The sequence below is a fragment of the Elgaria multicarinata genome, chromosome 2 (genome assembly GCF_023053635.1).
Source record: "Elgaria multicarinata webbii isolate HBS135686 ecotype San Diego chromosome 2, rElgMul1.1.pri, whole genome shotgun sequence".
In the NCBI taxonomy this organism is placed as follows: Eukaryota; Metazoa; Chordata; class Lepidosauria; order Squamata; family Anguidae; genus Elgaria; species Elgaria multicarinata.
Window position 1 is genome coordinate 128449610 of NC_086172.1, and position 14749 is coordinate 128464358.

General features: G+C 41.9%; 1 protein-coding gene across 2 annotated transcripts in view; it reads left to right on the plus strand.

The window, feature by feature from the left end:
* Positions 1 to 13374, plus strand: part of CDAN1 (codanin 1) — a 49178-nt gene extending 35804 nt beyond the window's left edge. For both annotated transcript variants that reach the window (XM_063117652.1, XM_063117653.1), the window contains exons 23-28: positions 2114 to 2274; positions 2585 to 2692; positions 3874 to 3937; positions 7581 to 7783; positions 9562 to 9669; positions 11693 to 13374. In XM_063117652.1, the coding sequence (XP_062973722.1) occupies positions 2114 to 2274; positions 2585 to 2692; positions 3874 to 3937; positions 7581 to 7783; positions 9562 to 9669; positions 11693 to 11818 (770 nt within the window). In that variant the 3' untranslated portion in view covers positions 11819 to 13374. The remainder of the gene's footprint in view (positions 1 to 2113; positions 2275 to 2584; positions 2693 to 3873; positions 3938 to 7580; positions 7784 to 9561; positions 9670 to 11692) is intronic.
* The last annotated feature ends 1375 nt before the right edge of the window (positions 13375 to 14749 follow it).

Sequence of the window (14749 nt, forward strand, 5' to 3'; positions counted from 1 at the left end):
AGTACAGACTCCATTTTGAGGCAGCCAACAGTCAAGGTGCCTTCAACCCTCCATCTCCAACAGAGATGAGGAAAAAAACACAGGAATGGGGCTGACAGCAATCACAAGGCTAGGTCAAGCAATTCATTTAGATAAGAATCGCCTTACTTAGCCACAGACGCTCTATGACCAATGTCTAAAGATTCCTTACAAGTGTGTGTGTGTGTGTGTCATTAGAACGTGTGCAAGTTGTACACGGGTCTAATGAGAGCATATCACGTAACACAGTAAAGGAGATTTTTATTTGGATTTTAGAAAAATGAGCTATACAAGAAGCGTAAAACAATATAATGTTGTAGGCTATTGTATATAGAGTTGTGATATAAATAAAAATATAACCTCTTTGTTTTCATTTTTGGGCTTCTTTAATAAATAAAATAAAAAAACCAAAATGTCTTAGCTATAGCCTTTAGACCCGGGCTTTAACAGGTTAGGGTTCTAAAAAGTTGCGTGCTTGCAGTCGATGTAGGAAATATATAGGAAATTTATTTCCTATATAGATATATAATTAAAGGAGTCAGAGTCGGAGGCACCATGAATAAAGGAGTCAGAGTCGGAGGTTTTATGTGTCAACTCCACAGCCCTGCTAAAAACTGAGGAGCCAGTTGAGCTTCCCTCAGAGGAGAGTTTCAAAGCCCCTGAAAAGGCTTAATCTGGTGTCACTTTTTTGGCAGCCCTGTGTAGACTGTGTTCCAGTAAAGGCCTGCCTTAGCCACATCAGGATTAGATATTGCAATCTATCTGCTTTCTCCAGGAAGGGATGCAACTGATGTACCAGCCAAAGCTGGGCAAAGACACGCCGAGCTACACCATTCACCGGCATATCCAGGCACAATGCAGGTCCAGAAGCACCCCCAAGCTGTGACCCTGGCCCTACAGAGAGGGGTACAACCCCATCAAATTCCCATTCCTGAATTGTCTTGTCTTGTCTTGTCTGGATTAAGTTTCAGCTTGTTAGCCCATAATCCATCACTGCAGGAGACACGCCAATTCAGGATTTCCAAAGCCTCTTTGGCATTAGTTGAAAAAACATCAGCATATTGGCATATTCCAGGTCCAATTCAGAGTGCTTTGAAACACTATACGTTTCAGTTTATAAGGGATCTGTCTCCTCTCAAGTGAGCATGCCCACACATGAAGCTCATTCGCAGACACCCCCCCGGTTCAAACTCAGATTTTATGGGAATCAGGGAGACGGATCTTTTTTTGCTGCTGTGCCCGAGTGTTGGACGTCCCTCAAGGAGAACTGCTTCTTTCTTCCTTATTGGCCTTCTCTGGGTAGTGTTTTTTATAGGGTGGTTGTTGCTGCTGTAGTTGTTGTGTGATATTTTATTGCCCTGATTGTTCTTATGTCTTGGTCTGTTGATCTGTTTGGCTGTTGTGGGTCTTGATTTCATTGTGTTCATGACTCTTCGCGTGAGCTGCCTTTATAATGAAAAGTGGATTGTAAATACTGTAAATTAAAGTTATGTTTGGGCTCTCGAGAACTTCGGCCACTACCTTTATCACAGTGGACTCAGTTTTCACTTATCTCCCCCACTGACTTTTGCATCTTGTCCACCTAATGCAGGGTGGACAACTTTTGGCTTGCAACTCCCATCATAGTCAATTGTGAGGGATAATGGGAGTTGTAGGTCAAAACATCTGGAAGGCCACCCCACTGAAAGCCAGTGCAGTGTAGTGGTTAGTGCTGGACTGGAGAATAATGGGTTCAAGTCCCTGAAGTTCACTGGGTGACTTTGGGCCAGTGATTGACTGTCAGATTAACCTATCTCGCAGGGTTGTTGTGAGGATAAAATTGAGAGGGGGAGGATCATGTATGCTGTCTTGGGCTCCTTGGAGGCAATGAAGTTGCCCATTTCTGATCTAACGTCTGCTGCTAGCCTCTTAGACAGGAGCTGTGGCTCCTCTGTGTAGAGTTTAGCCTCAAGTTGGTCCTGTACACCTGTTAAAATAGAAGGAACAATCTCAGTGTAGGAGGGAAAGACAGAGACACATCTGAATGTGCAGAGGTGTCTGTTGCTCCAGTTGCATAGTGTGAAAAGGAGTAAGTGCTACTGTCTCTTCCTTATAGCCTTGATTAAGAGAGAAGTGAAAGCCACGTTCAGTCGTATCCTGAAAGGTCAGGTCCATTCCCTGACCACTTCCAGTGAAGCTATACAGAGGAAGAAGAGCTGCCCCCCAGACTGCCCCCATCATGCTGCATTCCCATCCCAGATCATCAGTGAAATCAAGGTAACACGTCTGCCATTCTCTCCTCCTTTAAATCATTGTTCCCATCATTAATTCCTTTGCTAGATGAAGTTGCGGTCTGTGTCTCCTCCCCCTCCCCCCATTTTACAGTATTGCACTTTCTCCCTATGCTGAGCATCCTTGTCTCAAAAGGGGTGTCTCTGAGGGGTGAGGGGAGAGATGGAGCTGGTGGCCTTGCCCACCTTCCTTGCCCTGTCACAGGTTCTGTTGTGAAACTTAGTCTCTTTTATGAGAACGCTCTAGGATCCCAGAATAAATGTGCATCCTGCGTCACAAATGCTGTTCTGTCTAGGATGTGCTCTGCATTGCTGTGGGACCAAGGGACAAAGATGAAGAAATCCAGTTTGTCGATCTGGAAAGTTTGTTGGGAAGGCTGAGCCAAACACTTCGATGCAGAAAGGTAGAAAGAAATTTCATTTCATTTATTGTATTGCTATACTGCCCCCCCCCCCCGAGCCAAAGCTCTCTGGGCAGTTCACAGAAATTTAAAACCATTAAAATACATTATATAAAGTATAAAACCATTCACATAAGCACATAAAACAGATAACATATATGGTAAACAATTTAAAAACCATCAGCTAGAGACAATCCAGGACCTGATCAAAAAGACTTGTTATGTGCTTCCAAATGCCTGAGAAAAGGGGGCAATTTTAGCCTGGGGCCAAAAAGATGGCAATGGTGGTGCCCAGCAGGCCTGGTCAAGGAAATCATTCCATAAATGGGGGACTACCACCAAAAAGGCCCTCTCCCTTGTTGCCACCCTCCAAGTCTCCCTCAGAGGGCAGCAGAATTATTTTAGAGGCAGCCTTATTTTGGCACTAGAATGAGTCTGCTAACATTAGCATAGGTGTGTAGGGGAGTATAATTTTATGTATTTTACTTTTTACCGTTATTTATATCATGCCTTTCAGGATGCAAATCCTTTCATAGTGATTTAAAAGTAACATCAATGATCATTAATAAAATTACAATAGATACAATAATCAGGATCTTTACCCTATAGTAGATGGTGACGGATGGCCCTGTTTTGGGGTGGGGGTGGGGCTGTCCAGCTGGCGCAGGCTCTGAGGTGTTTCTTGCCTGCCTGTCTCCCCCTCTCTTCTTGGTCCTGCCTACAGAGCAGTTGTTGGCAATCACTGCCTGGTGGGAGGGGGACATACCGGTTTCCACTCTGCCTAAGCTGCACTGCGGTTCCAGTGGGTGGTTAGTTGTGGTTAGTTGTTTTTCCTATGTCATTTCTAAATTCAAAACCTGCCTTTGGGCCACTTCTTAAATTTGTAATCATAAGTGTAAAACGCTTGCATAACACCTTGGCTATGAAAGGTGCAGCTGCGTAATAGTTACAGATTTTTCTTTTCAAATATCTGTGAACACTAGATATTTGAAACCTCCAGGAAAGATCCAGGCCCTTGCTTGTATGTATTTTAAAGAGCAAGGCCACCGTGGATGTGAACTGTTAATTGATAAAGTACTTGAAGACCCCAAATACGAAACTTTTCTAAACAAGAAGCATCCATATGGTTGACTTAACAATGGAAGTATTCATTGGCAGTTGATTTTCATTTCCGTGTCTTCCAGTTCATATGTCCAGTGTCAGAGCAACAGTTGGCTAAGTGCACTGTAGAGCTGGTTTCCCTCCTAGGTAAGAACTGCCCTACTTTTACTCTTATTTTCCTTTCCTCCCCTTTTTCTTTCTCTTTTCTTCTTTTGTTTGGGTAGCCATTCCTCAAAAATGAGACATCTTGAATTGTTCACCTGTGCTACACTTTCAGGGCAGATTGTCATAGTGCAGGCAAATAATAACCAGTTAATTAAATACCAATTTGTGTGTGTTTTATTGACCCACAGTTTCATCTCCATGTGAGGAGAAAAATTAGGAAGCCCTAAGATTAATTACAGAAGCAAATTATCTTTATATATAAATGTATGAATTACTCAGCTTAAGGCTATCAGTATGGAAGATTTTTTAAAATATTCCATTATTATTATTATTATTATTATTATTATTATTACATTTATAAAGATACTGTTGTTTTTATACTGTTGTTTTTATGTTTTTGATGGTTTTAAATTTTGTATATTTTTAATGTTTACTGTTTTTAACTTTTGTAAACCGCCCAGAGAGCTTCAGCTATGGGGCGGTATATAAATGTAATAAATAAATACCGCCGAAGTTCTCTGGGCGGTTTACAGAAGTTAAAAAACAATGAACATCAAAAACAAATATACAAAATTTAAAACCATAAAAAGCATAAAATACAAACAAAACCACACAATATCCGTTAACAGCAACTATTCTGGGGGCAGTTAAAAAACTCAGCATATGCTGCTAAATGCCTGGGAGAAGAGAAAAGTCTTGACCTGGTGCCGAAAAGATAACAATGTTGATGCCAGGCGAGCCTTGTCGGGGAGATCATTCCGAATTGAGGGGCCACCACTGAAAAGGCCCTCTCTTGTTGCCTTCCTCCAAGCTTCCCTCGGAGTACGCACCTGGAGGAGGACCTTAAATGTTGAGTGTAGTGTTTGGGTAGGTTCATGTTGGGAGAGGCGTTCCGTCAGGTATTGTGGTCCCAAGCCGTGTAAGGCTTTATAGGTTAAAACCAGCACCTTGAATCGGGCTCGGAAACGTACAGGTAGCCAATGCAAGCAGGCCAGAGTCGGTCTTATATGCTCGAACCTTCTGGTTCCAGTTATCAATCTGGCCGCTGTATTTTGCACAAGCTGCAGCTTCCAAACCATCTTCAAAGGCAGCCCCATGTAGAGCGCATTGCAGTAATCTAATTTGGAGGTTACCAGAGCATAGACAACTGAGGCTAGGTTATCCCTGTCCAGATAGGGGCATAGCTGGGCCACCAACCGAAGTTGATAGAAGGCACTCTGTGCCTCCGTGCAGTGATCTGACCACGACAAAGGGACTGATGTGAGGTCCCCCACTTTCAGATCACCATCTCCATGTCCAGTTATGAAAACCAGGTCAAGAGTATGCCCTGCTACATGCGTTGGGTCGATGGCATGTTGGGACAATCCCATGATTGTCATGGAGACCATGAAATCCTGAACTGCCCCGGATAAGGTGCCCTCAGCATGAATGTTGACATCCCCCAGAACCAACAGTCTGGGGGAATCTCAGTAGTGCAGCCGAGACTACCTCCGTCAGCTCACCTAGGGAGGAGTCTGTTGAGCAGCGGGGTGGACGGTACACTTGCTGACCCAACACAAGGTGCAAACACTCCAGACCGGTAGTCACATGGACAGGGAGCCTGCAGAGGGAGATGGAATTCCTATAAACCACAGCAACCCCCCCCCCCCGGCCCTCAGGTCTACCCTGATGCTGAACCAAGTACCCTGGTGGGAATAGCTGGGAGAGACTGACTCCTCCCTGCTCACCCAGCCAGGTCGCAGTTATACATGCCAGATCAGCTGCCTCATCCACAATTAAGTCGTGGAAGAGGGAGGTCTTATTATGCACCAATCTGGCATTTAAGAGCAGCATCCAGAGGCCAGAGGGCTGGCTGATAGGGCAACCAGCAAACCTGTGGGTGTGGGGAGGACTGAAATACAGCACAGCCATTCATTGTCTGGGCCGTGTTCCCCTTACCTGCCAAGTCCTCCTCACAGCACCGTATCTCCCTCTACCTGTCACTACACTGATTGGGACCCCCTCAGATCCCCCACTTGGCTCTGTATCCCCCCTCCCAGGCTTAAGACCCTCAGAAAACAGAAAGAAAAAAGCAGCAACAAGCAAGCAGGCAGGCAGGTAGCAGCAGGCGGCTCTCCTTCTTCCCCGGGTGGTGGTGGTGGTGGTGGTGTTCCCCACCTCCTGCAGGCACTGGCTCTCCCAGGACACCTCAGCCAGCTGGCTTATGTATCTCCCTCTGGGGTGGGTGGGGGACAGGTTGAGGATATCAGCAGAAGCTGGCTGAGTACCTGGGGGCCTTGTCCTGCAGGGCATGGCAGTCTGCAAACAGAAGTTCAACAGGGAGAGGGCAGTGATGGTAATTAAGCAATAGCAAGCAGGCAGGCAGGCAGTAGCAACAGGCAGCTCTCCCTCTTCCCTGGATGGTGGTGGTGGTGTTCCCCTCCTCCTGCAGGCACCGGCTCTCATTTGCTGCAATTTATTCAGAAAGCTATTTATTTTATTACATTTCTGTCCTGTCCTTTCCTACAAGGGTTGTGATGTGACAGACATGGTGTTCCCCCTCTTCCCCCTGGGTTTATCCTCATAAAAAGCCTGTGAAGAAGGTTAGGCTAAGAGGTGGCTCAAAGTCATCCAGGAAGCTTCATTGCCGAGTGGGAATTTCAACCTGTACTACACTGCACTGGTTCTCCTCTTAAAGGAACATAGGAAGCTGCCTTATTTTGAGTCAGACCATTGGTCCATCTAGCCCAGTAGCCCCCACACTGACTGGCAGCTGCTCTCCAGGGTTTCAGGCAGGATACTTTCCTACTCCTACCTTGAGATTGAATCTGGGACCTTCCACATTCCAAAGCATGTGCTCTACCAATGGGCTACGTTCCCTTCCAAGCCCCTCAGTCGCATGTCTATAGCACATGAGTACAGTAGCACACTCCTACCCATGTTCCCCAGCAACTGCTTTGCAGAGGTGTATCAGGAACACTGAGCATCCCCTTTTTGTCATCTTCCCATGACACACAGAGAGAAATGTTAGACTTAACATTTCAGAGCCAGTGTGATATAGTGGCTAAGGTGTTGGACTGGGAGTCGGGAGATCTGAGTTCTAGTCCCCACTCGGCCATAGAAACCCACTGGGTGAGTTTGGGCCAGTCGCAGACTCACAGCTCAACCTACCTCACAGGGTTGTTGTGAGGATAATATGGAGAGGAGGAGGATTATGTTCGCTGCCTTGGGTTCCTTGGAGGAAAAAAGGCGGGATATAAATGTAATAAATAATAATAACAACAACAACTCATGATGGCTATTTCTGGTCATGGTGAGGATGACATCCTGGCTTACATTTTCTGCACAGTAGAAGCTAGACGTTTTCCCTCATAGTTGGAAATTGAGTATTATCCCCCCTTTCTATTTTTCTGTTTAAAGAATGTCTTAAAAGTTACTAAAATTTGATGCAATTGTGCTTGTTCCTCAGCTGTGAGAGCCTGTAAAAATGAAAAGGCTCCCTACCTATCATGTGGAGTTTCTAGAAATGCTGTCTTTTCAAAGAGGAATGGAAAGAGTTGATAATTTCAAGTTGTCGTTCTTTCTACAATCAGAAAAGCACTTGTAGCTAAGTTCCAGTGTTTCTACCTATCTTAGCTGCTTGTAGTTTCAGATCGTGTCCCTATCCACGGGCTGACCTGTCAAGCTCAGAAGAAGGAGCAGCAACAGCAAGCCAAGAACCATCTCATTTCTAGCCTTCTAAAGTCCCTGCTCTCCATCTGGAAGGAAGACTTTCAGGCATCAATACCATTGCAGCTGATCTTCAGCAGAAAAAATGCTGCCTACCTTGCAGAAAACAAACAGCACAAGGTAAGCGCCAGCTTTTGACCTGCCTTTAGAGCCACTGTTCAAACCTCGTTGCTCTTTGTACTTATTACCTTTTAACGAAGTTAAATAGGTAAGGTGGGAGATGCTGGGTGACAGCTATTGAGCAGCCAGTGAAACAGGTCAAGAGAGAAGTGCCTTATAATATTTCTACAAAGGTGCTAATGTGGGGTGTATGTAAAAGTCGGTGAAAACAGACATTTAGTTAAATGACAGATAAAAGGGGAAAGCAGTGAGAAACTGTAGGAACAGAAGCAGCTTGCAGGGATATGCAGCCCAGTTGCGTCTTGGTTTCTTTTAAATTTGGCAATATGAAAGCTACACAACCCAGGGTATCTTTTTATTTCCTACCAGACCCATCCTTAATCTCTTTAGTTAGGAAAATATGGTCTCCCGACCCCAAAAGGTTGAAGACCGTCTCCTGGTGTTGCACATTAGTTAATCTTTTCTATGTCTAAACTGGAAGCCATACTCTGGTTTGAAGCTGCCAAGATTTGGATTGAATTCAGTAATTGGCCTCAGAGAAATCAGCAATTATTAAAAAAGAGTAAATGCTTTGCCAAATTCATCTTTAAGAGGTTATCATTTTTTAGGGTTCAAAGTAGAACTGGTGCATTATAGGAAGCAGGAAGTAAATGTAAAGTGTGAGTCTAAGACCATTTCTACACCTGCCTTTTTCTCTGGGATCATCCCAGGATCATCCCTGTGCATGCAAATGACTCACAGGGGATCCTGGGAGAAGGCAGGGACGATCCTTCCATTTTCATGGGATAATCCTTAGGTGTAGAAAGGGCCTAAAGGAGCAAGGGGAGAAGAAGTATATGGCTGCCCCTCCCCCATTGTGAGATGTGTGAATTCTCCCCTTCTTTCCGTTTAACATTAAGGAACTGAGAGTTATGCTCTCTACACATAAGCAATTTCATTTCACAATTTATAACTGAACTGCCTCTATTAAAACATAGACGTGTTTCGTCGCCAGCTGAAGACCTTTTTATTCACTCAGTATTTTAACACTTAATTTTAACTTAAATTTAAATTTTACTGTTTTAACTCTGTATTTTAATCTTATATCAACTTTGCTGTGTGGTTTTATCCTGGTTGCGCTTTTTATATTGTATTTCATAATTGTGTTTTAACCTGTTGGGTGTTTTACTGTGGTTTTAATTTTTGTGAACCGCCCAGAGAGCTTCGGCTATTGGGCGGTATAAAAATGTAATAAATAAATAAATAAATAAATAAATTGAGGTGGTATGGGCTGTATCCCATGTTAGTTCTACTTAGAGTAGACCCATTGAACTGAATGGGACTTAAGCTAGCCTAGCATTGGATACAACTCTATGAATGTTCTGCCTCACTAGCTGGGCTCTCTCTCCCCTCTTCGCTCTGCCCCCTTCTGATCCCCATTTAGGGGTCATGATAAGGCAGTGTGCCTTATCATAACTGGAATGTCCCTCCCAATTTAGAGACAACACTTTTATCCTTTTTTCAACTATGAAGCATTGTGTTGACTTATTTCTCAATGTACCTGTTTGAGATAACATTAACTTCAAATAATTTAAAATTAACATTTTAATTATGGTAGATCTGCAAACTTTTGGGGTGTGTGTGTGTATTTATTTATTTATTGCATTTCTATACCGCCCAATAGCCGTCACTTTAAATGGTATGTTGGCAGCATCTCCACTTGAGCAGGAATTTAGTTACAAAGTAGTGAAGCCTGCGCCTTATTTCAAGGCCTTCATGCTCCCTGTTTTTTGTCGCAGTGGGACTTGTTCTTGTTCATGCTTCACGGGCTTGTTGAGCATGGCTTAATGACAGACATAGAGATACAGAGCTGTTTGCATGGACTCCAGAAATCCCCATGGCCTTCAGTAAGTATTTCTCTTAGATAAGCTAGTTAACACAGAGATTTTTATTTTGGAGCCTTCTTTCCTACTCCTTGGTACCGTTTACAAAACCTTGGTTTCATACTTGGGCAAGAAGTATTTATATGCTGTAGTATTGTTGAAAACTAAAATGTGTGGTGGGGCTAGGACATTGGACAGCTTAGTATTAATGTTACTATTTTTTTCTATGATCTTTATTGGTTTTATGATAGAAAGTATAATTGGTGACAGATTATATCAAACTGAGCATCCTTCCTCTCCATGTCAGTTTTAAATCTTGATGTCTTCTTAGAAAATGAGGCAGTATATATGTTGTTGTTGATGATGATGATAATGATGGTGTTGGGCGACATTGGAACATGCTTCATTATCTGTCACTATTGGTTTTGTGCTACCATTTCCAGCTAGCGTAGAGGAGCTGTTATTGACTGGTGATCAAACATGACTACCCTCAGATGCAGGAATTCTTAGGGTACTGATATTGTGCCTCATGGAGCAATAATGGGCAAATTCTAGAGTTCTTACAGCTCATTATTGTGTCGTCATGCTCAGTGTCTGAACAGTCTCTCTACATCTTAGGGTCATCTTATCAGTCAAGAGCAGCTGTACTATACCAAGCTATACTCTACAAAGTAGCATTATTTTTAGCTGAGAGAGAGAGAGAGAGAGAGAGAGACTCTTCTTAGTGCTTTGGTATTTGATGCAAATTAGAGCACCATAACTGAGCAGAGAGTGGCATATCAACTCAAGAAAAGCCCTTTTCAGTCGTTCCTCAACTGCAGAGATATTGAACACATGAGAAGAGAGAGTGATGCTAGCCCCACTACTCTCTGCTGTTGCTTTCGTCGCCCTCCATCAATGTTTTTAGTGCAATTGTAGTTGTTTCATGTATACCTTTTTTGTATGTATTATATGTGATGTCTGTATAGGTGCTGTTGGGGGAAAAAATAAAAAATTAAGTTAAAAAAAAAAGGAGGATGACTTCGTCAACCAGAGAATCCTCTTATCTGTGGGTGTCACTATGCAATTTGGAATGTGTTTAGTATTTCTAGTTGAACAATTAAAAAGGGCTACTGTTAATACATTAACTAGATATGAGGTGGAGGTAACCTCTGGCCCCTCTCCTGCAATATCCCCCCTTCCTGCACTGTTCAGCTGAGCAGTTCAGGGAAAAGAAGAGTGTGGGACTCCCCTTCCCCACAGTCCCTGGCTGTTTTCTAGCAGTCAGCTGAAAGGTGGTGGCGGGAGATTTGGGGGAAGAGGAGGTTTAAACCTCTCCTCCCCGCAATCTCCTCCCATCCACTGCTTAGCTGATCTCTAGAAAATAGCCAAGGAGTAGGGAAAAGGGGGCTATGGAGTCTTCGAGCATTGCTTTGGATCCTGCCACTGTCTACAGCGAAGTGGTCACCCACTAGAAATACATTTCTGTGCTGGCACATATGTTATGGAACTTCCAGGCCAAACATTAAAATCTTTATGTGGATAGAAAAACACACACATTTATTTTGCTAGGCTTTGAAGTTTGTTTTAATATATAGGAAAAACTTACATCTCTTTGTTGTTCTTTTACCTAATTCGTTGTAATTTTGATTATTTTTATTTTTTGTAAGCCACTTTGTAGGAAGGGCCTTGTGGTAGAAAAACAGACTATGCATTTCTAATTTAAAACATTTTCTCATTTCAGCAGTATCATTGTTATTAAAAATATTTATGGTCTTTATAAAGATGCAATGTTTCTTTAGTCTCCAATGAAACTGCAAGTTAAGAAGAGCAAACAAATAGGAGACCTGTGGAATGCTGCTGGTGTTTAATCTCATTTATTTACTTTTAGAAAATTTCTGTGCCACCTTTCAGTGTAAACCTTTGGTGTACAATATGCTAATAAAAGCTATATAACAGCACAGGTTGTAATCAACACTTATGGGCAGTGTTTAGTGAACCCCTACACAGATTACAATAGTTTACCTTTGCTTTGCAATTTATTTGTTCATTTTACTTTTTTTTGCAGGACTTCTCCAAGGCACTTGAAGCTCTGTTGAGAATATTCATGTCTGAGAATTATATTGCAGAACCAAAGACTCTGCCTTATAAATTGGCGGGACAGTCTAGAGAGACCGTGGCGGCACAAAGCTAACAGAAGCATGATATTTAAAGGTCGTTGGAATTGCCCATGAATGTGCTGGCTGTGGTTGCACTCAGGCATGCTCCATTGTGCCCTCTGAAAAGACATCCAGATGTTAAGACGAAACACGCGCCCTTTCAAGAAGAGCCGTTTTAAGCACCTTAATAGGAATGGCAAGAGCATATAGGTGTAAAAGCATATGGGTTTCAGGCCTAAAGAATTGAAAGCTAGACTGGAATCTGTACACATATGTAAAACACAGATGGAGGGGTAGATTCCTAAGATTCTTGAGGATTCTCACTTAAATTCTCTCGTTCCATTAATGTCAGTGTGGCCTTGGGAGGAGAACCCTAATGTGAGACTGGTATTTAATGTTTATCAAGAGCTTATGTTTGAAAGTTTTTTTAAAAAAATTATCTCCTAAAAGGAAAAAAAATGTGTCTTAAAATGTAATCATTGCTCATCTTTCAAGCAAAGGCTTGAATTTTTTTAGAAAGGGGTGCTTTGCAAAAAGTAGCTTTTGTATTTGTAGTCTTCTAATAATGAGGGAAGACAGCATTAAGCCATGGCACCATTTAATTGCATTTAATTCTTCACTGTGAATTATTTGCCAATTTTAAAAATATTTTGACCTTAAATATGGAAGAATGCTCTGAAGAACTGCAGAACTTGAAAAAAAATCCTGGGATGCATCTCCATATTTTAATAGGACAGTCTTTTCCCAGGTCTGGTTTAGAACTTTATAGACTTGTCATTAAAAAGGGTATAGTCAAGGGCCCCGAAAACATTCCTCAGTGTTTTGCACCGAGTTTTCCTAGGAGCTGTATCTGCTTCCCCCCTCCCTGCCTTTCCTTTTTCCCACCTTGCAATACAGTAACATATTTTTCTTCAGGAATCCTACTTGTTTTTTTCATGATTAAAAATAATGAATAGAATGAACTTGTGCATGCCCCAAATGGACTTTCTTCATCCTGTTCATAGCTGATTCAGAACATTTAATGAAAGACCTCTAGGTGAGGAAAACCTCCAATATAAGATCGTCAGTTTAGTCTTTGCTTGAATGTTAAGTCATGCTGGTCCAAGAAATCACAGTAATGAAAGGTTTATGGAAAATGTAAATCAAGGTGGCCTATAATGAAACTCTTAGTTAAGTCTGACATGCATCCTTCTCTAACAACAGCTCCATATAAATATAACTCATTATTTGCAGCAGTGGGAAAGACAAGACTTGAGGTATTTATCTTCCTACAGTACCTGCTTTTTGCTACTCCTGATGTGGTAGCATGCAGTTCCTATGACAATGGGGAGAACAGTGGTCTGTAAAATAATCTGTATGTGATTGGGGAAGAGAGAGTGAAGAACTTAGAAACATGGCTTGGTACAATGGTACATAACTATTCAGAATGGAAAAAAGAGTAATGCAGATTCCAGCCATTTCTATATATAAAAATTATTTATTGTGAGGATATGAAAATAGCAATCTTGGTTAAAAGCAGGTATGGGCTAAAGGTATGATACAGGAAATGGGTATATTCTCCCATATTCAATTAAAGGTTTCACAGAAAATAGTTTTGCCCCACTTTAAGACTATTCTTTCCATTCTAGGCATTCACAGGTACCATAGTGTTATAGGTGCAAAAGAAAACATTTGTTATATAAATAGTACTTTTGAAGTATCAATTATTTCTAGAAAGCATACATTAATTGAATACCTGTAAAAATAATAATTAGCTTTAGCATATAAAACCACCTCAAAATAAGTATATATAAATAACTTAATTTGTAAACATAGAAAAACAATTGTATGCAATTATAAAAATAAAACTCTGATGCACTGTACACTAAGACATTATCCTTCAATAGGCACCATCTGTGTTAAGAGTCCATCTTAGATGTTGTTCCTGCTAAAGTCATTTGGTTCGTTATCAGAGTGCCATGTCCCAAAAATAAAGGGGAAAAATAAACTAATGTAGCAAATATTCAGCCAGTGATCATTGGAAATATCTCCTAAAATCAGTTGGGAGTTCCCATCTTAAATTATGTGATTGCTGGTACTGTGGGTAATTTACAGGACCTCCTGCCACCCCTCCCATCCCACAAATAACAAATTCATAGGACTATAAAAGGTGGTGTTCTAGATGCTGCAAATTATTTTGGTAGTTTGTAGTGTCAATGACTGCATCTATTACCAAACTGTGTTTTGTCAGCCACCAAATAGACGTTCTGTGCATTGATTTCTTGATGGTTAGGAGCCCAATCATATCCATGTTTACTCAAAAGTGAACCCCTATTGAATTCAAAGGAACAACTCCCAAGTAATTTTGCATTGGATTGTATCCTCAGTTGTGCTGCTAATAGTTATATACAGTCTCCAGCTAAATCAGATTTGTGAATTACTGAAGTTTGAAGTAGACTATCAAACCCATTTTTGAAAACACATGGGCTGGGATCCGTGCAGCCCCATCCAAACTTAGAAGGCACTTCCACCTGCTCATGGGGCGGTGGGAGTTTCCCATCTCCCCATGAGGAGCCGTATGGGAACACCATGGTTTCCATGTGCAGCTTTTTGTATCCTGGCATTACTTGCAATTTTATTCTAGCAATTATTAAGCTTAATTGATCACATACCACCAATGGCTGCAAACAGTTGTGTACTTTTTATCGTACCCTTCAAACAGCCTTAGTGATAGATTCATTTATGTTGTGAGGAACAAGAGTTTACAGTGTAGCTCACAGTAATTCTCACTGCATTATCTACAGCAGGCGTGGTGTAGCAAAGGGAAGAAAAGGAGCTCACAATCAGATATTTTCTCTGTTACTCACATTGAATGTTGCAAATAAGTGACTAGCTCCACTAAAACATTGCAGGTGGGACATTAAGCTCAAGAGGCAGGCTTCTAATTAATACAAACAGGCTGGCAGAAAATGACGCAATAGCTATGG